Source organism: Ambystoma mexicanum, chromosome 7p (assembly GCF_040938575.1).
Source record: "Ambystoma mexicanum isolate Mex_15411 chromosome 7p, UKY_AmexF1_1, whole genome shotgun sequence".
Taxonomy (NCBI): domain Eukaryota; kingdom Metazoa; phylum Chordata; class Amphibia; order Caudata; family Ambystomatidae; genus Ambystoma; species Ambystoma mexicanum.
The window spans coordinates 833,093,025-833,118,873 of record NC_090939.1 but is presented as its reverse complement, the minus strand read 5'-3'; the positions used below and the strand labels follow the sequence as shown (position 1 = coordinate 833,118,873).

At 43.4% G+C, this 25,849-nt stretch overlaps 1 protein-coding gene across 1 annotated transcript in view; it reads left to right on the top strand.

Annotated features, from left to right (window-relative positions):
* The window catches only part of ITGBL1 (integrin subunit beta like 1), a 1,421,787-nt gene that overhangs the window by 659,741 nt on the left and 736,197 nt on the right, over positions 1-25,849 (top strand). Inside the window, exon 3 of the mRNA XM_069637000.1 lies at positions 15,383-15,529. Within this exon, the coding sequence (XP_069493101.1) occupies positions 15,383-15,529 (147 nt within the window). The remainder of the gene's footprint in view (positions 1-15,382; positions 15,530-25,849) is intronic.

Here is a 25,849-nt window from a genome sequence, read left to right as displayed (position 1 = left end):
GCAGCCACCTTGCTGCTTGATCACGTACAAACAAGTGCTTAGCAGTTTGTCCATATGTACAAACTTTCTTCTAGTCTCTATGGTTCATGGTATGGGTTGTCCTTTTTTACTTTCTTTCACCCCCAAGTATAGTGCATTGTTTAACATCTAGTGAAACACAGTGGCCATTTTGTAAGTGGCATTTCTCCCAATAATGCAATGCTTTTTTGGCTTGTTCTAAACACATGATGTTACCACATCCACGCTGCTTCGGATGAAAGACAGTTTTAAGGTGCCTTTTTACACTGGATAACATTAATTACGTTACAATTAATTGCCATTACATTAAGCACAAACAAATTAGTTCCAGTTAGACTACCTTATAACCAAAATTCGCTGCGATTGCATTTAACGTTCATCTTAGTCGTATTCACCATATTATATGGTCTGAATTGTAATTTATTCAGTGATGAATTGCCAAATGCAGCGTCTATAATGGAACAATGACATGATTATTGCAGTTAAATTCATACACGTAATGCGGTATGCAGAGTTGCCGGTTTAGTTTATGGATAAAAGCCCAGATACAGCCTGAGAGATGTGCTTGTAAACATTCTGTAAAGATTAAAATATTTCCTTTTTCAAGTAAACCACAGTCACGCTTGGCCGGCTAATAAAGTGAAAAATTGCATATTTTGAACCATCTTGTAAGGTACATATTGCAAACTTTTGCCATAAAGTGCATAGTGCTCTAAAGTGCATCTCCTTTTGTCCATAATTCCTAAAGTGCATAGTGCTAGAATGCTGTTTCTTGTTGTGCACCAATGGCTATGTCCAGGTTTCATTATATCTACATATTCATCCCCAAACTCAAGAACTTAATGCTCAAACATTTGCTGACTGCCACCATCATCCTTGCTATTAAAGAGGACGATCTTTACCATTAAAACAACCACAGAACAGTGTCATATTGCGGACAACCATGAGTTAGAGACTGAGCACAAAATCAGCACCTAAGTGGATAAACCCATAACAATGTGCATACACAAATAACCAACCTTTAAAATCTTCATACGATAACATTACTCATCCTTCCACAAAAATGTATTTGACTGGCTGCAGAAGGTATTATCTATAGAAATATAAAAAATCGGCAATGTTCATAAGATACACATAGACCAATACCAGGTATAGCAGGCAAGCAGAAACCAAAGAGGAACGAAAGGCAATCGATATTATTATGTTAAATGTTAAATGTTAAAAGTATTTGTACCGCGCACCTTCACCAATAGAGTTGGTCCCCAGGCGCTCTGGCGGATCTGCAAATGAGAAGGTGGGATGGGTTAGTAGGTGAAGCGGGAATAGGATAATGAGAGGAGTGGTGCTCTGTTGACAGCTTCAACTCGGAATACACCGGGTGATGAGCTTCAGTGCGAGTATCGGATCGATGTCAGTCCTCACGTGCTGTTGGTGTTGCTTATGTGTTGTTGCAGTGTTGTGAAGTATGCACACAGGTTGGCCGGCCGCGCATATTCGACCAGCAGCGACATAGTCCATCATCAGCTTTGTTCATTTTTGCTTCCTGACTCCACTCCATCCACCAGCGCTGTATTCTCCAACCGCTTAAGCTCCCCTCCCACACTCCTTTTTGGCACCCTGAAGCCACACTGCCCGCTGTGCCACCGGCATGATTGTGCATGCAGCATGTTCCTTGCAGGTGTGTGTAGGCTGGCCTAAATAGCTGCCAGCAATTTGTCGCCTGCAAAATCACCTTCCACAGAGAAGCCACAAAAGAATGTTTGGACTTGGAAAAAGTGTAGGTATTTGAACACTGTGCGCGTCTGTGTTTTTATGTTGTTGAATTTGTTTTCTTGGGGAATTAACATTACAAATCAGCATGATGGTTGCATAGGCATTCAACGTGTTACAAAGCTGAGTGTCAGAAATGAGTCTGGATGAACCATCCCCTCCAGTCACCGAATTAAGTAACTTTGAGCAGTTTCAATGTCATGGTGCATCTGCAGATTCTCTTGGACAATATAGATGAGATCTGCTTGTAATTAGATGTGAGGACCTTTGCCAATACATGAAGGTTATATAGAACCTTCAACTTAATGCCACCACAGTCATGCTTCCAGACGTGGACCCATTGCTCACTATTCTTAAAGAGGAACTCTTGTTCAGAGGAGAATTGCCTAGCATTTCGGTGCTGGACTGCCCCAGGGCAGGACAAAGACTGATTTGTTTTAGATATTTCTCCTCTGTGAAAGATAGTGAGCTAAAGACTCTGGGTAAGTCTCTCGTAACCGAGACTAATGTCCGTCAGAGGGACTCCCACGACCCCCCCTTGTTTTCTGCATATTTAAGTAACTTTGGGTTGCTTCCTAAATTAATAGGGGAATCCAGATGTGGACCCCTTGCTCACTATTCTTAGAGAGGCACTTCTCCACCCTACTGATGAGGTTCAACCAGACCGAAACACATGTCTACGGTTGGTGTTGGTACTCTTGTTCAGAGGAGAATTGCTTAGCATTTAGGTGCTTGACTGCCCTAGGGCAGGACAAAGACTGATATGTTTCAGATATTTCTCATCTGTGAAAGATAGTGAGCTAGAGACTCTGGCTAAGTCTCTCATAACTGGGACTAATGTCCGGCAGAGGGACTCCAAGGAGCCCCCTTGTTTTTCTACCATAATTTATGCCATTCTGTGATCTTGTTCCCTGTTGTCCAGCTGTAATTTGCTAATTATGCTGTTCATTCTGCCTGGTGCCCCACTGTCATTGTGCAAGCTGGTGACCCACTGTAAAGATTGCCCTGTTGTGTTTGGTCCCTACTTTGTTTGCTCACTGGTAGACCGGGTGGATGGTCAAAGTGTGCTCCTCTGGCCCTCCACTAACCTCCCACACTAACATTCTCATCTACTAAGCTCAAATACACTATATCCAGACCAACTAAGTCACTCATACACAGCAATTAAATGTTCCTCCCAACAGATAGCAAACAGAACTCTAAACCTCTACAACCAACTTGGATACCTGAGCCCTGGCTAATACATCCTAACACCACAGGATACAAGGCTCCCACTCTGGACACAAAGCTTCTGTCCTCTTGAAGCAGGACACATAGAGGTCAGGGTAACTTCCCGCCTACATGCATAGTCACAACAGCAAAGCTAGCTTGTATTTTCACTCTCTCCCCACCACCCTAACACACTTCCATATCTTTAAGACCTGTCAGTGCAGCCGGACACCAGGCAAATGGCAGCAGTGTGCAGTGGCAATACTAGCAAGATAGGTTAAGACAACATACAACATGTTTGTAAATAGCAAGAGGGCGCACTGGAACACAACCTTAAAAAGAGCATGTCATCATGTTTTTAGAAAAATATTCTCTTAAGGCAATTCGCACATCATATCCACCGTATAAAAACCCAGTTCAGTCAGTGATGATACAGTGTTTCACCTGTGGTATTCATTACATTAAATATAAAATATTGAGAAATGATAGTAATGAGATGACTCATTTAGGTCATTATCTTGTTAACTCATAGCGGTGTGTTCAATAGAATCTACTTCTTGGAACCACAGATTTGGAGCAGAGAATGAACAGACCATCAACTGGTGCACATTTTTACACCACACAAAGGTTGACACCAGGGCCTCATAAACCTTATATCCGAACAGCCCTGTTGTTTCAAATTTAAATATTCAAGTTGCCTTTGCAACTTGGTGTCATTGCTCGCTCTAGCTTTAGAACAACTTAGTTTGCTTTATTGAAAGATAAAATATAGAAGAGCCCTAAAGTCTAATTTTGAACATGCACATTCAGTGGCATTGTAAGTTATAACCTATGTAATTTGGCATCATTCTTTAAGCTGCTAGTGTATGACATGGTCAAATTGGTGGCACATAGACATGCCTTATTACATTTAAGAAATATTCATATTTTGGTTGTACTTGTTTTATTTATAGGTGATTGTGTGTATATTAGCTTTGAAAAGGTATAGTTGTAAGGTTTGATGCTTTCGTTCCCAGTACATCAGTTAAACCAGGCTCAAGCAGCGGGTCGTTTCAACACCATTGGTATCCAGATCGAACTCAAACCGCAGGCATCAACCGATGATGAGTAAAAAGAGCACATTGAAAGAAGCTCAAGGATACAGGTTACCTTTAGGACTCTTAAATGAATGAACACATGGGATTCCAAGATGGCCATTGCACTATGAAGATGTGAGAGTGTGAGCTCCATCTCGAGGCATCAATAAATTATCCTGCAGATGGCCCGCCTTTGATTACAGTGTGGGCAAAAACTCCCCTTACCCTGGAATATCCTTAGCTTATTTGTGGGGCTGCGGGAGCAACATGGCAGGAGTTAAGATACGCTTCCCCGGTTGGGAGGAGACGCGCTGGAGAAGTGCAGCTGCCTCGGCCTCTGAGCCTCGTATCTTTTCCTGGCCCGAACGGTGCCCAGCACGGACTCCCGCCTCCTCCAATGCATCCAGACTGGGAACAAAAGAGATGTTAGTGGAGTAGAGCGAGATATAGAGGTGGCGCCTCCTCCCCGCTCACATAACATGCGCACCTTTTGTTACAAGCAGTAAGGCCTGACCCATAGGTGAGGGGCAAACTTTAAAAGTCATCCCTCAAAAGTGGCATGAAGATACGCACTGCAGCAGAAGCCAGGTAATGTGGGCCCGCAGACCCATTTTAGCTCAGATCCCTGTTCCACGTAGGATTTATCTGGGGATACTTCCCAAGACCCTCCAAGTAAGCGACTGTAAAACAACAAGGGCTGAGGAGTGACTATCGGGATTGCCACAGCGGTTTACAGGGTAACCGCAGGGATTGAGGCCAGGGTGCAACCTCCCCATCGATACCACTGTTGCAGAAGTGCAGTCTTCTGCGGGAGGCTGATGGGAGTGCCCCTCACTGGATAGATGCTGTATGTATGGCTGGAGGAGCGTCCACAGTGGGGACAAAGCTTGAGTAGGAGGTGCATCCGGACCAAGATAAGCTCTTTCCCTTCTCTTTCTGGGCATATTGGTACTCAATGCTGGTGGCCTAAAATCTCTCGCTGTTGAAGGGATGACCTATGGTAGCAGATCGGCGCTGGCCATTGACGAAATCAACGCTATTGGTCTATCTGCTGTACCGCGCACATGTCGAGCAGCAGCAGAAAAAAGCATTCCCTGCCAGGGCTCACCAAATTTTGAATAATCCACTGAAAAAACTCTGGGAAAAAGACTCTGAAACACCTTCAACCCAAGGTACTTCAGGAGCTAACCTATATATTAGAAACACGGAACATGGACCGAAACATGGCGGCTTCTAAAGAGGACTTTGCAAAAAGCTTTCAAGATTTCCAATACAAATTCTCTGTGTCTTTTCCACATTCACGTCTGAAATCAGGCACTCACTAGCTGACTTTAGTAAGTAAATATCCTCCTTGGGAGATCGGGTCAATACAAATGAACGGGCCATACAGGAACTACATACAGGAACACAAGAACGCAAGCAATCACATATTGCCTCGGAAAATCTGTCAATTCTAATATTCGAATAAAAAATCTCCCGGAGACAGTATCCGGAGACAGTATCAGACACAGAATTAAAGGATATGGCAACACACATCTTCACAGATTTAATCACAGAAGAGGAGGCCAGTAAGATCCCCCTAGGTCGGGTTCACAGGAAAGGCCAGAGAAGATCTGAACCTGGTGCCCACCTTCGAGATGTGTTAGCCGGCTGTGCACTATACCCACAATAAGAACAAGTCCTCAAGGAGACGAAAAACTCAACATCAGTAACATACAATGGGTCGGAAATCCAGCTGTATCAGGACCTCTCACACTACCCTCTAAAAACGCAGAAACATGCAATTGGTAGTAAAAACCTTACTGTCCTGTAGGATAAAATATAAGTGGACTTTTCCCTTCAGTTGATCCGGATGGTTGACAACATAGAATAACCACTCGAGATTCTGAAATTGTTTTACTTCAGATCAAAGGTGATACAAACGCAGGTCCGTCGGAGGGTATGAACAGTCAGCCTACCAAACAACCCTAACCATGGGAAGGGTCAGCACGCAAGCGACAAGGGCACAGAAATAGAGGCACACAGAAAGACAAATGGAAAACCTGCCTAAGAGGACCAATTCCAAAGGCATCAACATAGAGCAAATGCAGTGCACGAAAAATTAGTATGACGTATAAAGGAAGGGCTCATCCAAATTTGGCAGAGACGGAGCTCGACGTCTTGGATCTTATCTGTTCATGTAAGAGATGGGGGTTTTAGGATAACCCACACTTTACCCTGGGAGAAACAATGACTCACAGCTGAGGGATCTCACCCTAGGTTAGATTTGGTACTGTGGCTCATGCAAGGGGACTTTTGAGGGGAGGGGAGGAAAATTGGTTTTAAGGTTGGGCATGTTAAAGAGAGGAGTAGGGATTTAGGGGAGGGGAAAACCAAAGTGCATGGTTGTTTTTTAAGTACATATGTAATGGCAGGATCAAGCAATGGTAAACCTTTTTGTAAGCCTGTCACCACCAATCCAATTTAAGTGCCTTTCGTTGAATACTAATGGCCTAGAAACATAGAAAATTGAAGGGCTTTCTGGTGCGTTACCAACCGGTTTTGGTGGTGCTTCAGGAAACTTATAACCGCAGTTTAGACAAGCACAAGCTCTGCTTGTAACACAACCCAATCATTTTTCAAGTGAATGACGAGGGGAAGGTGGCAGGTGTTCTTATAGCATTCAGGGTTGGGGTTCATATCAAAGTGGTCCGTACTAAGGCCCACAAAGAAGGCTGTTATATTTTCACGATTGTGGAGCTGGGTCCCGTGACATTAACAGTGGCTTCTATATATGACCCCAATGTGGGCCAGGGGGGCTTCTGAAAAACGGCCCTAGCACACTTAGAAGCTTTCAGGGAAGACAAAACAATTATTCTGGAAGATTTTAACATGGCCTGTGATCCTTCTCAGGATCAGAGCACGGTTACGGGTTATGCTAGCCCCCCACCCCAATTCTAACACCTTAAAACAGAAATGTACTCGTAAGTCCCTAGTAGATGTACTGCCTTCGCTTAGAGGATCAGAAAGAGGGTACACGTTTTACTCACATGTTCATCATTCATTTTCACAGATAGACTACGCATGGGCCTCAATCCCACTTTTAGGCTACGTCACGCAAATCACATGCCATACAATAACCTTGTCAGACCATGCTCCGGTCTTCATGGACTTGGATATCCCACAAGGAAGATGAAGTTTATGGGTCTGGAGATTTCCACTCAAGTTACTTGGGCACCAGGTAGTTAGAGAAAGATTGAAGAGAAAATAGGGGAGGTTTTTTTTTTACCTCAACCCAGTTGGGGAGACCAGGGTGAATGTGACATGGGAAGCCTTCAAAGCTACTTTACAGGGAGTTTTGATAGCTGACGGGGCTATTAGACATAAACAGAAAAGGGCTTTGAAATAGAGTTAGAGGAAGACTTACGATGCGCAATTAAGAATATGGAACCAAATACGGGGCAATCTGCACAAAAAGCTTTTAGAATGGTGGCAGGCAGGTTAAACCCATTTCAAACTAAAAAAGCGGGAAATCCCTGCTGTAGGTTGAACAAAAATACTATATAAAAGACAGACCGTCTCCTAGCTAGACAACTCAAGCAAAAAATGACAGCTCAAACTATACTATGGATCCGACTCCCCTAAGGCGAGATAGTTACTGAGACCCCCCACATTTTCACACAATTCCACACGTTCAATTCACACTTGTATCAGTCAGAACTTCTGGACCCACTATCCCAAAAAGCATACTTAGATGTAGTTATCCTTCCCCGGTTGACTCCCGCCGATTGGGATCTGCTTGAAGGAGATATTACCCAGGATGATGTTCTCAGGGTCATATGTAATCTTCCATTAAACAAATCACCAGGCCTGGATGGATATCCAGACAAGTTTTATAAAAACCTTCCGGAACATACTTGTGCCCAGACTATCCCACCTATATAATTCCTTTGCACACTCGGATTGTGTCTAACCCACTTTGGAGGAAGCAAAAATTATATTATTTCCCAAGCCTGGCAAAGATCAGAGTAGTTGCGGGTCATACCACCCAATAGCTTTACTAAATTTGGATGCAAAAAAGTACACTAAGATATTCGCTAAGAGAATGGAAGATCTTCTCCCCTCACTAATACATCTGGACCAATCTGGTTTTATAAAACAACCTCATACCTATAACAACATCAGGAGAATATGCCAATTTCTGGAAAATAAATCCATACCAGCGGTTCTCCTATAGTTAGATGCTGAGAAAACATTTGACCGGGTCAAGTGGTCGTTTCTTTTTCAGACGTTGGCAAAGATGGGATTCGGCCAAAAATCTATAAATAAAATACAGGCAAATTATATTCAACCCAGTGCCAGACTACTCATCAATGTCCAATTATCTTCCCCCATTGCTCTACAACGCGGGGCCAAACAAGGGTGCCCACTTTCTCCGCTTCTATATACTGTACATTTAGAACCACTTCTTGCCAAGATTAAACAGACGGACACCATTCACGGGATAGACTTCGGTTGCGTCACACATAAAATAATGGCATATGCAGATGACATGCTGCTCATAGCGTTGAATCCTCCCTCTATTTGCAAACGTCAGTACAAGAACTGGCAAAGTTTGGGTTAGTTGTACGCTTAAAAATAAACATTATCAAATCAGAAATTTTATACGTATTCCTCCCTGCCAATGAGCTACAGTGTTTATGCTCATATATTCAATTTGGGTGTGCTCAGGCAGGGATTAAGTTGAATGGTGTAACTATACCACCCACATTAGAAGGGTTATATAATGCCAACTATCCCTCGTTGCTAAAAGAAATCAAGGGCCAGTTGTTAAAATGGGGCCTGCTCTCGGTCTCTTGGTTGGGTAAAATCAATTCTGTAAAAATGGTCACTCTGCCTAGGATCCTATATGTGTTTCAGGAACAACCAATCCGGGTTCCCCCTCCTTCTTTCAAAAACTGAATAGGGCGATTACTTAATTTGTATGGAATAATATATCCCCACGGGTAGCCTTGAGCACTTTAATGTTTCCTATGGCCAGGGGGGGTTTAGGTCTTCCGAACTTCTTGAAATATTATCACGCTACACACATCCGGGTCATGAAGTACTGGTGTGTGGAAAATACAGGGAAAAGAAGGGTTCAGATGGAGAGGGTGCTAGATGGGTCTCAGCTTGGGGACATGGTGTGGCTGCCAAAACAGGATCGGCCCCCCAACATACTTAAAAGTTTTATCAAGAGATTAGTTGAGGATGTTTAGGACACAGCAGTTAAGAAATATCGCCTCACAACCTTCCCTTCACCTTCACACCTCTGTTTCACAATCCACAATTCACCCCAGGCCTTGAACCCCACAAAGTTGTAAATTGGGAATGGGCTGGCTGTATTAAACTACGAGACATGTTTCAGGGTAAGGAGCCTACATCCTCTATACAATGTAGGCTAGAACTGGGGCTCCACGAATCTGCCCGATTCCAGTACTTTCAGGTTAGGCACTGGATATTGGCTCCCCCAAATAAGAAAGCTGCAGTTAGAGATCCAACCCCGTTAGAAAAATGTGTATCCTCCAGTGCAGGTAATATAGCCCTTATCTCCGATTTATACAAAATCATGGCTGACATCACCCCCACACCTCTTTTGAAATAAACAGCGTTGGCATCTGACCCTAGGGGAGCCGCTATTGGAAGTTTATTGGGATGCCTTATGGAAGAACATACCCAAATTCACTATGTTCACCCAAGTTAGGGAAGTCTGGTATAAGGTGTTGATTCAATGGCACTATACACCACCCCACTTACATAATATGAGACCGTCTGTCTCAGATAGGTGTTGGCGTGAATGTGGAGCGATTGGGGGCTGGGTGCATATTTGGTGGAGCTGACCAGTGTTAAGAAACTATTGGGAAGAAGTAAATAACCATATGACACAAATGTTGGGTCTGCCAGGGCCCAGAACTCTTAGATCATGTCTACTGGTTTTTGTTGAAGAAGATTTGAGGCACAGCTCCAAGCAAAAGTGCAAAGCCTTTTTCATCATGCAGCTAGCGGCCTTATTCTTGGTGGCTCAAAACTGGAGATCAAGGAACTCGCCACACATTACAGAAAGGTTTGTTCAGGTTTGGAATTTTGTGGCACTCAAATGTATTATGTACTCCATAAATGAAGAACAATCCAAATTTACCAATGACTGGGACATGGTGCTGGATTTTCTTCAAAGTGATTACAATATTTCCTGTTGCCCTCAGAAACTTCGAATCTTGGGAATTGCTTGATTCATCAAAGAATGTAATTTGAACCATGTACTGCTGGGAAAGTGGGGTGGAGGAAAGTGGGGCTGAGGAGGGGGGATGTTCCTGTTTGTTATTATCGAAAATGCCAATAAAAAAAATGAATGAACACATGAATGCTCCATAAGGACCTTTCTGTCGAGTGCTGCATGCAGTTTATACTGTGGGCCGCTGCTTTTCCTTGCTGGTCGATGCTGTTCATTTCGGTGTGGGAGCATGCTACTGTTCCTTGAATGAGCTTTTCAATAGTGATCCTGGATGACCTAAACATGATACCCCTTGTTCTTAAACCTTAGTCCCACCTTTCTAGAGTTTGCCTTGTAAGTGGAGCAGTACTGCTTCATTCTAAGGATTACCACACAAGGGAATCCCCGTTTAAGACTAACTGGGTGTTAACCCTTGCATGTGAACTCCCAGGATGGCTTCCAGCGCTTTTAATTTGTGATGTTCATACTTACCTTGGTTATTTCAGTCCCCATTTTATTTTGTTTTTATTAGTGACTGGATTAATTTGTGTTTGCACCCAGGGAAGGGAGCTCAGCCAATCAGGTGGCGTGAACAGCAGGCGAGAATACACAATCCTGTCTGCTGTTTGAGCCACCCGAGGCCCCATCCCAGGTGGCACATTTTCTTCTTTTTTTTGTAATGTGGTGAGGCAACGGGGAGTCTCTCCCCGTTGCCTCCCCATGTTAGAAAAACTCAAATCCCCTTCTCCCCACCCCAACTTCCCTGTAGCACCTGAGCCTTGCACGCCGGTCCCGCATGCTCCTCTCGTCTGGTGCCTGCCATCAAAATAGAAAAGGGACTATGTCCCTTTTCAGGTGACGGCGTCCATTTATGGAACATGTTTTACATGGCCACCGTCATCCGAAAAGGGACATAGTCCCTTGTCCATGTCAATGGTGGCGTTAAATCCTGGGGGTTGCAGAGGAAGTATATTCAAACTGTTTTTATGGCATAACGCTAAGATGTGCTTGAGGGTATCATAAAATCATATTGTACAATATGGAGCATCTTTCTTATACATATTTTATCTGATGATTTTTATTGTCTGCTCTTTTATGGGGTGTTTTTCACCCTGAAAAAAGATGAAATTTGAAATTTGATTTCCAATAGATCCTAGACATTACCAGAACTCCAGCCACCTCACAAGTTTTATCCAAACATGAACTCATTCACAATTTCTTGTGCGCTTCAAGAGTAGCTACTTTGAACCACCCCATGTGAAAATATTTTCCAATTTACTGTTGAAATAATAAAAAGTGCTGCATAATTAAATGCAGAAATAATATGTGGATACATGAAAAAGATGCGAGTGTGTTAAACTGCAAGCATCTTTACAAATGATAAAGGATGCTTGGGTGGACTTGCATCGATCTCTCCTGGCACTTAGCGAGTACTCTAGTCTCAAGGACCTAGTTACACATTTAATTAAAAAATATATATATATTTTAGGACTAAAACAAAAAAAGATCAAAAGTGAAATATTTTTTAATAACGACAAAATTTAAAGGGTACCAGAATGATATAATTGCAAAAAAATGTGATGCAGATTTGTATGAGCATTTAAAACTGAAGGCCTTGAGAAAGCTGTGTGCCGTTGGGCATTTCGGGAACTCACAGGCAGGCTTTTTAGGTCTTGGTATTCAAACAATGCATCGTACTGACAAATTTATGGTCTGGAAGCATACGATCATCTTGACCCAGTGAAAAATAACAGGCTTGGAAGGGGCTATTCTAAGAAGAATATTGTGCGTTTCCAAACGTGTCCCTGTGAGTACAATCTGGCTGGAGCTTGGTCTTATTTCCTTATATAAAATGTGGAAATTAGGATGCTGCGGCCTCGATCTAAAAATGATTACGGCGGCTCGGCGAGTCAAATAACTATGCACGATTTATTATGGAGGGAACAGGACAAAAAGCAAAATGGACTCTTAAAGCATTTTGGAGCCAAGTGCAATGACATTCTGGAAAGTATAGACTGAGTTGCTAATAGGGAACAGGATATCATTACACCAGGGTAGTCCGACTCGAGGCCTCAAGGGCCGGAAACCTGATGGGTTTCCGGATATCCCTCATTAATGCTCATGAGCAAAATGCGCATACATTTAGAATCACTGTATGCACATTTATCTCATCAATATTAGTGAGGGATATAAGAAAATTCTGACATGGATCCAGCCCTCGAGGCTGGAGTTGGACAACCTTGCATTGGACTATATAAGCAGCTATAGTCAAAAGCTAGCGTTTGGGACTGATGTGAAAGTCTATTAAAATTGAAGACATAAACGCTAACTCAGGACCTAGTAGTGGGAGAAATACAACCTTATTTACGGAAATTTCCAAGCCCTGTGTTAAGACGGGAATGTATGTTTTTACGATTCAACCTCCTACCATGCCTGGCGTTAAAAGGGTTGCACTTAAAGATTTCGCTTGCGCAGCGACATTGCAGGTTGTGCAGAATGGAAAATGCCCAGGAAACTGCCAGGCACCTTCATACCCAATGCAAACGGCTTGAGACGAAGAGAAGGGTATTACTGGGTGGCTTTGTATTCCCATATGGGGCACTGGAGACAGATATGTTCTGGGGTAGATGTCTCATGGGTATCCAACAGTCATTAATTATCGTGGTCATGACTTTTTGGCGAGAAATTTCTAAAATTGTGGATGAAGAATTCATGAATATATTGTAAGTGTAGATTGGATAAGCATGATCTTATCAATGAAATGTATTAATATGAATTTTACGATGGTTATGATAATTGACGTTTGTTTCCTTTTTTTATATGTGGTGTATGACATTTGAATATTTGTATGAATTGTATGGAAAGTTATTAACTATAGCACACTTAATAATAAAAAAAGATGCATAACTTGACGGGGTGGGCTCTAAAGATGCAATTAAAAGACATAATCAATGGCAATTATTATAGGGCCAGAGTAAATCTCAATGAAGAATTCAGCTCAGCCTGTTTTGTTGCACTAGAGTATAATAACATTATTCCAGAGAACCCTGGTGTGTGTCTTGGGAGTGAAGAATGGCACCAACACGTTGGTATGCAAGCTCCACGGTAAGCACTCACTCCAGAGCAGTGCAGTGCATGGCCATGAAAACCAAGGTTAGACAGCTGTGTGTCAGGATTTCCCATCCAGGACCCCACAATAGTCCATATCTTTAAATAAGGCAATGCAGTGACTTGCCAGGTGTGAGGCTGGGGCAGGTCTTCACACGACCCTGCCCACCCTGCACTCCAGAGGCTGTGGCCTGCTACTTGATAATGCCATTGAACCAAAGCCCTTATCAACTAGCATAGGAACAGTTCCACAAATAATCAATAGTAAAACCGTGCCAAAAACAAATTCCCAGTGGATTGTTTTCATATTTGGCAAAGTCTTCACCTAACCCCAAATGGTCCTTTGCGGATGACAGGCTAGTGTGGGAGGAGCTGCGCAACCGCGCGGTGCAGTATGTAGAATAGTTAGCTAGGTGGTGTCCAATGGGAGCTAGATCGCTGAAACCAGCAGGTGATGGTTTGATGGGGACTGAGTTCCTTGTAATTGGAAGACCACAACAGTCACGACTTTTAGGCATTTAACATCCCACGCATTCAGTTTAAACCAAGGAAGTGAAATTGATCTGCCCAGAATCCCATAAATCGTTGTTTCACGGGTCGGAGTTGGTATAGGATGCCAGGTTCCAAATTTGCAACCTAGCTGCTGGACCTCATTCGCTGAGTCAGATTACCAGGGGATTTCTCCAAAGCACCTAGGAACAGAGAGCCTGGCTGTGCACTCTGTGGAACCCAGGGACGTCATTAAGGGGTCACCAGAGGTCGCAACAGCGACCTTTGCGGTCTCCCTTGCGACCTCTGTGGTCTCCCTTAGGACCTCTGAAAAAAAAACGTATTTTTTTTTTGTAATGCAAGCTCCTCGGCTGTGGCCAGCACCATGTGGCTCTTTACTTCTGGAGTGGCTGGCTTTCTTGTTCAGGCCCCTTAAAAAAAAAAAGAAAAAGAACAGGAGGACCACAAGTTTAACACTTTCAGCAGTGACCCTAAATAAGAAAGAATAGGAATACCAAATAATGTGCCTTTCTGGAATTCTATACAATAATTGCTAGACTCATTAAAGGTTTATTTCAGGCACACTTCTGGGGGTGAGTCACTGATTTAGTCTGTTCTTAAACGCCTCAACTCAGCCTTTCATCCTTCTGAGGTCGATAAATGAGTACCAATACAGGTTGGGTGATATTGGGTGTAAATTATTTCTATATAAAGCGCTTAAGTATAAGTGCTATATAATAACACATCATTATCATTTGGTCATGGACGTCTGCTTGCCTTCACAGTAATTTGGTAATATGGGCCTATACACACTGATTTTAACAATACATATGGTGATCCATTCTTACATGAAATGTACATCACATTATAGTGATATCATAACCATAGTTTTCGTAGTGTACAATGCTATGTTATGCCACTTCCTGTTTTGTCAACGGGTGAAAGGTTGTGTTCCATCGCTTCCCGCGATATCACTTCGGGTGGGGTCAAATGACATCACTTGCTGTGATGTCATCAGGGGTCAAGGGCCTTGTGATGGCATTACCAAAGTTCACGATAATGCAATCTTCTGAAGGAAGTGGCACTGTAAATGTCTCTTTAGCAGGTCATCTGCCAAAGATGCTCACAAATCCTGGGCACGATTTTATTTGGGACTCATCAGTGTGTTGTACAGTGGACACGCTTTGAGGGATATTAAGCAGGGCTTGTAAATGGCATTTCGTACATCAAGTTCTCTGAGTTAGGCTCGTGGCAGCTACTATGTACATATATTCGCTGTCTGTGACTTTTTCTCCTTTTGATGACACCTTGCTCTCCTCATAGCGCTTTCAAGCTATCTGAAGGTGGAGGGTAGCGCTGTGCAAAACTGCCAAATAAAATAAAATACTTTGGGTAGTGATTCTGTAGAGCTTCTGCAGCCTGCTCTGCGCACCTACAAAATAGTCATGCCGACACTGACCTCTTCTGTCTGGTTCATTTTCAGGTCACGGAAAGTGTGATTGTGGGATATGCAAGTGCGCCAAAGGCTGGTACGGCGAAGCGTGCCAGTATCCGGCGGCGTGTGACCTGACACGGAAGAAGAGCAACGAACTGTGCCGGAACTCGCAAGGCGTCATCTGCTCGAATGCAGGTAAGAAGGGATTAGATTACTTTCCAGCCTTAAAAAATCTCGCGCCCGTTCCTTTCTTCCTGCGACAACCACCAGTGCTTATGTGATTAACACTCGCTGGCTTTCAGGTGGTGACACGTTCCTAATTTAAAGAAATATTAAACTCCTGTGCAACGTGTTACCAAATGACCCGGGGTCAGACTATGACAAGAATCTGCATCGTGTGCTTTCCAACTGCGCAGCTATTCCATACTAAAGACGCAATTTACAAATTAGCCGAAAATGCATGGAGTCCATTACCACCCTGGCGCTGGGGGAAGCGTTTCCGGGAGGATTAATGGCTCCAGATCTCGTGATTTTATCCTTTTAAATGAATCATAAATACTTCTTTAAATGCCTACTTCCGGGCTCTGCCTGGCGCGCTGCCTATTTCCAGTAATGCGGGGCTCCAGCTGTGACAGATGTTTGGCTCATCATATGAATGCAGGAGTGGTGCCATCCCAGCGAGGGGCCCCCACTTTCAGTAAATGCCTTTACTTCATTCTGGCGTTCGAGTAGTTGTTATTTTTCCAACGTGTCGAAAAAGCAAAACAGATATAGGGTTTCACGTGGATAGTGCAGCATTTTACATACGCACATTAAAATGCAAGCACATAGCACAGCATGCCGGGATATCCGTATGCCCGCCAACCATCTTGACAACTGCAGAATGCACCCGAATGATTCTATTAAGATAAAATGGAGGAATCTACAGAAATGATGACGACATAGTTCTCATACCTCAGCCTCTCCCTCTGGACTCGAAATGTTCTCAGCTAGATCAATGTTTTGGGCTTCGCAGGGGCAGGCACGCTCATTCTGGTTTGGTGGTGGAAGTAGACTATTTGGAAAATTAATAGCTTCAAGTTTTACAATAACGTCCATATTGCACGCAGAGCAGCGCAAATCACTCACTGCAGGACAATAAACTATTTGGCGAAGCATACACCGCAGAAAAACATTGCATATCACAACCGGAAATGTTCCACGATTCGAAGGGCCTAATTCATGGAACGTTTAGCGAGGTGCAAAGTGACTTTGCACTGCCAGCAACCACACAGAACCAGGCCTAATTCACAAAGCGGTGCAAAGTGCATTTTTGAGGAGCAAAGTCGGTTTGTGCTGCAAAAATGCTCTTTGCACCGCGCTATATGGGCCTAATTTGTTTAAAAAGCACTAAGTAGCGTGGACTTGGGGGCCTAATTTTTGGAGCATTAGCGCAGTGCAAAGTGACTGCACTGACTAGAAACATGTTGAACCGGTCCTAATTCACAGAGCGGTGCCTGATAAAAAAAGAAACACTAAGTAGCGCAAAATGGCGCCTAGAACACATCACACAGTAGCAGTTCAACAATCAAACCCACCTGCGAGTGTAGGTAAAAACATAAAAATTAAGAAGAATGGCTATATTTCGATATATCAACATGTATTCAAGTACTGAGGTAAGACTGAGACGCGTAGTACGTTCTTGCATTAATAATGGAAGCCCTTGGCAGCATTAGCAGAATATTTCAAATGCAATTTCTTCTGCCATTTTTGTTTCTCATAGTAAAGGAAGATCAGCCTCTAAAACAAGCATTGGTGAGAGAGGCAAAATCCTTCCAAGCAGAAATGAGAATCATTTAAGTATCTCGGAATGTAGACAATTTATAGTGGCAACCTAGTCTTGTGACACACATGTTATGTATGATATGATAGGATATTTATAACACGCTTAATACCCAGAGGTTTCTAAGCGCGGACCCGGGCATCGTACCGGTGTTGCTCTGTGTCGTCTTGCTTCCAAGGCAAGCACGTTGGCGCTGAGCTATCCTCCCGAGTCCATAGATTAGTTATGGATACACACTGATTGATGCTAGTCTCTGTTATCGTACACAGATGCTGTTCAATTCTTGCTGGATGGAATACCTTGAGAAAAGTGACACTTAAGGAAGCCATGTTACCTCCAACTTAAACTGAAGAACTACGAGTCCCAGAATCCAAGGGTTACAAAATACCAGGATTGGATGGCCTTCTCATGCATGACAATGGGACACTTGAGAGCTCTGCATACACTAGGCTGGCACTGGGTGTTGTGATCAGTGAACAACTGAAAATCCAGTGGGCCGAGAGATGTGGGGAGTAGGTAAATATATAAATATTCCTGCAGCAATAAGTGAGGAAATGACATGCCATGGACCAAGTAAAAGGATACATTTTATGGTGGACCCGTCCGACTGAGACAGGGTGGCGAGCTTCTCATCAGGGATTGCCCATGGGCAGCGTACCCGCCTGTCATTTGCAGGTCTCCATCTCCTCCGCAATGGCGCCTTCCCTCCGAACCTCCTGTAATTGCTCTCGACTGTACCTTTCAATAGGAATTGCAGGTCTTGGCGGTCGAATTACATTGTCATGCATTGCACTCTGTGTAGTGTGGTCTGGGCTTGGATCTGGCTACAGCTGTCTTGCCTGGTGATTAAAAAACATGGAAACAATTTAAAAGCACAAGAATATATTCATTTGCGAATACATCCATATATACACAAATTGCTAAGCTCTCTAGCTTATACCATATAGTACATTACATCATGCGCAGCAACGTTCCCAAAGGTTTGTTGTACCCGGTCATTGTGCTGACGTTTCCCTGTGTCATGCGTGAGAAAGGTATTCAGTATTGTTTCTCTTGTATTTTTGGCAATTGTATTCCTAAATTTAAAATGGGAAAGACAAAACTACAATTCCTAGAATTCAAAGAAAATAGGACTGGTGACTTGCTCATGCCTGCTATGGGGAAACTTAAGCTCTGCATCATGCCAGCTTCCTTGTCCCAGTCATTCATAAGTGAGGAGAGTGGTAAGAGAAAGTTAGGACTCAGGATAATGGGGCTTTCCTTTAAGTAATTGGCCTATCACGTAAGTGTACGTTTCGTTTCCTCTCATGGTTCAGCAAAGGTCCTTTACTTTCACTTACATTGTTAGGCAAAGCCCACTGTTGAGGCATGGAATTGATTATGCACTCAATGCAGTGTTGCCTGGAACGTGTTCTCTTCTTTCCTCCCTCCCCCAGCTGCCAAGTGGGTGGTCAGTGGGACGCAGGCACCAACTGGGAAATGGGGGAAGTTAATGCTGGGGCAAATGCATCACCAAATGCTTTGAAGATCAAAGGGGTATTGGAGGACTCAAAGCAACTGCTGTGACATTGCCATGATTTGACCCACCAAAGTCCCACAACCTCTTGCCATCATTGAAATCTGAGATTTCTACAAACCAAGAGCATGTTTTGCAGGCCTGATGGTACGTTGGTAATGCAAGGTTTTCATTTTTACGAGGATCTGGTGAAGTCTAAAACTCCGGCCCACCACGCACTAGAGCTTTGCTTCCCCCTTCAGCAAGCATTTACCCACATGCCGGAATGTTGGTGCATTGAAGCAATGACTTCACCCAGGAACATCCTAGAAACCACGCCGTAATTGTGCTGAGAAGGAAAGAATATGAAAGTGCCATATCTGTCGGGAGACACCGCCTGGCGGGCCAGACAGGGGAGACCTTGCCCCAGGCCCTTAGACTGTGCAATTATCCCACATTCTGGAGTATGGTGGCGAAAAGCGCATCACAGACGAATGCAGCGTGGAGCCTGAACGGTTCTGTGGGATTTTGGCCAAAACAATTGGTTGAGGGAGATTTTTTTGTTTGGGACATTTCAATGCAAATGTAAGTGGGGGGAGACGCCCAAAACTCCCCACTTTTTTTATTACCCAAACCCACCCCTGACATACATTTGCATTACAATGTGTCCAAAAATATTCGATACATTCTTCTTCGACCAATTCTGCTGCGGAAAAATCTCCCTATCCCGCCTGAACTGCAATATACAGGAGCAAGACTCTTATTACCCATTGTTCTGCTCTGTATTGTTGAGCTACCACTGAGCAGACTATCGACCCTCTTTAGTAACTGTCATGCATTCCCCTGGTTTGGTATTTAGTCAGAGTGAACTTTTAATAGCCGTGAAGGGTGCCGCTCCCCATAAGAGCCCCGGTCCAGATTTTTTTCCACTGGACGTTTACAGACATGATCCTACCTTTTTGGTCTCTCATTCTATTATGCCTATTTCATGCCATCAGCAGAGCTTCTGTCATCCCTGATAGTTGGTAAACTCAATTCTTTCTTCCTGTCATCAAAAAAGGATGATTGTGGCAACCCGGGCTGCTATACCCCCATCTCTCTGTTAGACGCAGTCGCAAAAATTGTTTAGGAAATTCTACATTCAAGAATCCTGATTGGTCTAAAATATTCTATCCACTATCTCCCATCCAATGGGTTTTTTTGTGAAGGCCGAGCATTACAGTACAGACACTAAATCAGCTGCTGATAGTCAGCAAGCTCATTGCTGATATCCCTTGCCTTTATGGACCTGTCCAGTGCTTTCACCTGGTTAAACAGGGAACTATTATGGGAGAGACCATTTCAGAAGGGAATGCCACCGAATATAGCCAGCTTGCAAAAGTATTGCATATGGATCTCAGGGTATCTGTATTGTTAGGCAATGCAAGTGCAAATTCCACACCCTTGGGATCTAGGAGGGTGTATGGCATGGGCCGGTCCTGTTACCCTTCCTATTTAGTTTATATGTTAATGACCTAGAGCGTTAGCTGGGTGGTGTTGAAGATGTTCTGTTCTTTCATCACTTCTTGACTGCACCCGATAGAGCTACAATCCGTAATCGAAAACTTTAGTTTGTTTATGGATGCGAGAGACCTCTCAGTTAACATCTCAAAATCTAAGGTTATGGAGTCAGAAAAGATCCCACAATGTAGCATTATTTGCAAACACAGGAAAACCGATGGGTCTCCATCTACCGCTACTTAGGAGTCTCCTACCCGAGCTCTCTTGGATGGGTGAGCATGTGCAAGACCAAGCGATATGGATTTGCTTTTGAGGTGCACGGCCTGGTTTTGCCCAGAACGCTGGGAGTTTGCCAATCAAGGCCACATTGATGCCTTACAGAGCAAAATCTACAGAGGTGGTCAGTTATGTTGCAGTGGTTTTGGGGTATACTAACTCACGACCATTGGTGTGGGCGGAAAACACCTTTTTGCAGAGGCTCTTGAGGGTGCCACATTGCAACCTGTGCTATACTTTGCATGATGAACTAGGAGCCTGCCACCGGATAGATTACATCCGAAGCAAAGAATTAATGCCCTGGTGCTCGATATGGACGAATCCTTCAGCTGTCATAACTCAAGGTCTGCTTCTTTATTTACCACATAGTGACGTTGGACTCAAAATAGAGTGGTTACTATATATAAAGTCAGAGTTGAGTAATATGTGTTTGGGCTCTTGGTTTTCTGATTCTTCCTTTGCAGGGCAAGATTGGAAGTTCTTGTTAAGAGAATGCTATTTTAGTCCCCAAAAATCATTAAAAGAAGATTGTGCAGTGATGCTTCCTCTGGATTGCACTTATGTACCTATGGAATGACCCCACTTTGTGGACTCCTATCGGTCTCATGTTAGGAACCTGCACTCACTGTCGTTAATCACTAAATCAAAGTTTGGCATGCTTCCCCTAGACGCTTTTACTTGTCAATGGAACAGCACACCATGTTTATGTGGGCAAGATGTTCTGTTGTTGTGTCCTAGATGCAGGACTCTTCGCACTAAGACTCTTCTCCCATTACTTTTCACAATGCATTTTAGGCAATGGGGCCACGTCCTGATGTTTTTAATTTCGTGCAACTCTCCCTTAGTGTGCTGGGCTGTCAAAAAAAAGCAGGACATGCGTTCAAAATAAGGGCACAAACTGGCGCTGAAATCGTTGATGAAATGTAAATTTCTATTTTATTCTAATATTTTTATCTCTGGTTTTAAACTTGTTTTAATGTAATTTACTCAGTTTGCTTTGTATCTTTTATGAAATAAAGCATATTTGTATTGTTTTTTTTTCTTCTCTTTTCCTTTCTTATTGTTTCATGTGTTGTTTTGTGTGTTTATGTGTGGAATATTGTATTTTGTATATACTGTTTTTCACATGGGAATTGTAATATGCTGTTGTTTTAAATTGTAAGGTCTAGTATGATTGTAGATTTAGATAGATGGTATTATAGTTGTACGGACATAGGATATTGTTAGTTACAATTATTCATAGTTGGTTATATTTACTGAAACCTTTGTGATGGATATGTATTTTGATGAAAACCTAATAAATATATTTAAAAAGAAAACGAACCGGTAGCGTAAGTGGCCAGCAGAAAGTTCTATCAAAGTACAATGAGGAAAAGAATTTAAAACAAACACAGCGGAAAGAGCGCAACATCTTCTGCAGCATGCAGCAAAGGGGACAAGTTCAGTAGGTGGTCCTGGCTTACCAATGAGCAAGTCCAGCATCCACAGAGATATGCCCGTGAAGGGTTAACAGGCACAGAGCGTAGCACAGAGAAGTGAAGTGCTTGTGAAGGATGAGGTGGCAGTGCTGAGGACAGTGAGGTGATCAGGCACCTACAAGAAGGTGACGCTTGAGTGGAACGGTGGCACTGATGTCACTAAAGAGTGCGGTGCTGCAGAGAGCAAAGATGGGCTCCTGGGAAAATCCACGCAATCAGCCTAGGTAAGAGCGCAGCCTCAAACGTAAACTCACGCCGGTAGCAAAGTTTGCAGGGCAACAGGAAGGCAGCGCATGGAGTTGGCATAGGAGCCAACGCATGTGTGAGGTACCAGGAGTGCTCATTAGGGCTCCACACAGACCAGAAATGCTGCAGTGGAAACAGGGGCAGCAAGGCAATCAGAAGCAAGCCAAAGGACACTGCGCAGGTCGTTGTAATGCAAACATGGCACCACAAGGCAGGGTCCCCTTCTCAGTGGCAATCCCAGCGAAGCGCAGCATATGGTGCAGAGAAAAGCAAAAGCTTCAGGCAGGAGCTGGAGAGAAGTCTAGGGATTTGGATAATGCCGTTATATTGAATGATGGCCGCACATGGAATAAAGGCAGGGTGGCCGCATACTCATTATGGGTCTTATGGCCACCCTGCCTTTATTCCATGTGCGGCCATCATAATGGCATTATCCAAAACCTTGTCCACTCTTAAGGGTCCCAAATATTTTCTCTCTCCTTTCAAAACTCCACATGATCTGCGCACCCAGACCTGATCGCCAGTCTCGACCCTCATGAGTCTGGCCTTACATTCTTCATTATGTCATCATTTGACATCTTCACTTTTCAATCTTACCCTTTACCTCAAACTTTCTTCATCCCATTCCACGTAGAGCATTATCCCTAACCATGGTGGACACACTGAAGTGGCAGCCTTTCTTCCATTTAGAACTTCAAAGGGAATCAAGCCTATGGTAGTCTGCGGGGCTAATTTGCACGCTAAGTTTTTCTATGGCATCTTTCCACATTTCCCAGCCTGGATTGACATGTACACTTCTTGCCTTAGTGTCCTGTTGAATCTTTCCACACTTCTGTTAAGAGGGATGGAAAAGGGACGTCTTGTGGTGTTCTACTCCCATATTCTCCAAAAAGCTGTTCATTAGTCTAGATGTAAATTGGATTGCATTGTCCGTTAATATTGTTTTTGGAAGGCCTTCTCTCTGAAAGATGCTATCCATAAACTGTACCACTGCCCTGGAATCAGCCTCAATTACACACGTTACTTCCACCCATTTTGAAGATAGATCCATGAGGACTATCACATACGTTATCATTCCTCCTTTGGATAATAGTGGATACAGAATGTCTAGGGCCACATAATCCCATGAAAGTATTCGGTTGAGAGGTTGCACATGTTTTTTAAGAACGTTGTAAGATGATGAACATAGTGTAGATACTTTGATCATTTCTTCCACATTTGAGTATAACTATGGCCTCTAGTAGTCAGCGCGTAATCTACCTTTTGTTTTAGAAATGCCTAAATGGCCAATGTGCGCCAACTCTAGCCACTTTTTACTCTTCCCAAAAGGTGGCACAATACAACCAGTCCTTAGAAGGTGATCGTTTACTATGCCAAGGTAATCTCTTATTCTGTGAAAGGATCATAAACCCATGTCAGGAGTCCACTCTGACCAACTGTTCCGCACACATTCCTTGACTTTACCCAGTTCGTGGTCCTCCCTAAGGGATGTATCCCATTCATCTTGTGAGATGGAATCCCCAAATACCCAAAACACCTTTTGGATTGGTTCATCTATGTCTTCATCACTACTACAAACTGGGTTTCGGGGAAGAAAGTCTGCTATGACGTTATTTTCTCCAGCAACATGTTTAATGTCAAACTCATGTCCTTGTACCAGAGTCACACATTAATAATACGTCTGGCCACACCATCCAAACATTTTTATGTGAAGATTGCCACCAGTAGCTTGTGCTCTGACATAACTGAAAAACATCTACCCCATAGGAAGGTCTTACATTTTTTAATAGACCAAACCACTGACAATGCTTCTTTCTCAATGAACAAGTACCTACATTGGGCATCTTTCAAGGATCTAGTGGCAAATGCGACAACATGGTCACTATCTTTGTCTCTTTGCATGAGGACTGCACCCAAGCCAGACCCACTGCCATTTGTCATTTAGAGTGTTTCCTTAGAGGTATCAAAGGAGGAAAGTAATGGGGCATTAGAAATGTGGTGTTTGATATCCTGAAATTCATTATCACAATCCTCAGTCCATTCAAACACACATCCCTTTTTGCAAACAGCCTTGATGTTTATGCATGTATCTGCAATTTTTCGCAAGAACTTCGAGTAGTAGTCAACCACTCCTAAGAATTACATTACCTCATGCTTATCCTTGGAGGCATCATTTGTAAAAATGGCTTTAACTAAGACCTCCCCTGGTGATCTCCCTCCACCAAACAATCAGCACCCTAAGTAATCAATGTCAGAGGCTCTAAAGCAGCATTTGGAGTTTTATAAGGTGAATCCTGCTTTATGCAGTCTGTCCAATACATTGTTTAGCTTAGTGTCATGGTCACTAACCACAGAACCCAGAACCCGTAACAGGAATGTCATCCTGATAATAGAAAATGCTATGTCACCGGCATCATCCTTCATCCCTCTTTGAAAGAAAGCAGCAGCAGATAAAAGTCCAAATTGAACTTGCATGTGCCTTCATGAGTCATGAGGGTTGTTAGATCCATGGAATCTGGATGGAGATTGATTTGTTGGTATGCCGAAGCTAGGTCAAGAGTGGAAAATATTTTAGCACCCGCCGTGAGACTGCCAGTTCCCCAATATTCGGTGAGGGAAACCAATCTACCACCACACACTTGTTTAATGCTCTTAAGTCAACACAGGGGCCAGAACTAACGTTGGGTTTTCTAGCTACTACCACTGGGGAATACCATTCTGCGGCCTCAACAGATTCAATGATGTCTTCTTCAATAAGCCTCTTGATCTCCTTGGAAACTTTGTTCCTTAGGGCAAGTGGCACACACCTCAGTTTGTCATCTATTGGAATGGAACCTTTTGTAGTCTGATTTTGGTGGCACCTTCCCTTGAAATATCCATGTTTCCCCCCAAACAGATCAGACACAGTGCTCTAGGGAGATGAGGTAATGGTGGCAACACAGCCTGGGATCTTGGGTTTGATTGTCAAACCCATATCTCTCTGCTGGGACCACCCCAAAAAACAACGCCCTTTGTCCGATATGTAAGCATTTGCTTTGGTGGTTCTGTTTTTACACTCCAAGTTAGCCACAAAACTCCCTATCATGGTGATTTTTGAACCACCATATGCACTACCCCTAATATGTCAGGGCCTTGAACTGTCTTTGGAGAATTTACTTTGCCAAGTGCCCCTATTGATAATGGTGTAGTCAGAGACAGAATCAATTAGCATTTTCACAGCTACCCCATCGATAAGAACTATTGAGTAGGGTTTATCATCTAGACTTTTGGATGGGCCCACTTCACACACTGACCAGCTCACTCCACATACTTCATTGTCAGATATGGGTTCACCCAGACATTCAAAGTCAGAGTTTTCATAAATCTCCTTCACCACTTTGCGGGATATAGTCTGGCAGCATTTAGTGAAATTTCCCTTTTTCCCACATTTGTTACACTGTACCCTGGAACTGTGAAATTTAGAGTTGTCGGCCAGGTGGGAGCTGCCCCCACATCTATAGAATTTTCTGGGACCTGAGGAGGATGAGGGCCTATTGCTGCCTCTTTTCTGATCCATACTCCCTATTTTCATCATTTTTAGAATGTTATTTTCACTTTTCACTGTTTTTTTTCTGTTCTGTGTGACGATTCCACACAAAGATTGTTTTTATTCCCTTGTATCCAACTCTTTCACAAAGGCCAATATGTGCCCTTTGTGT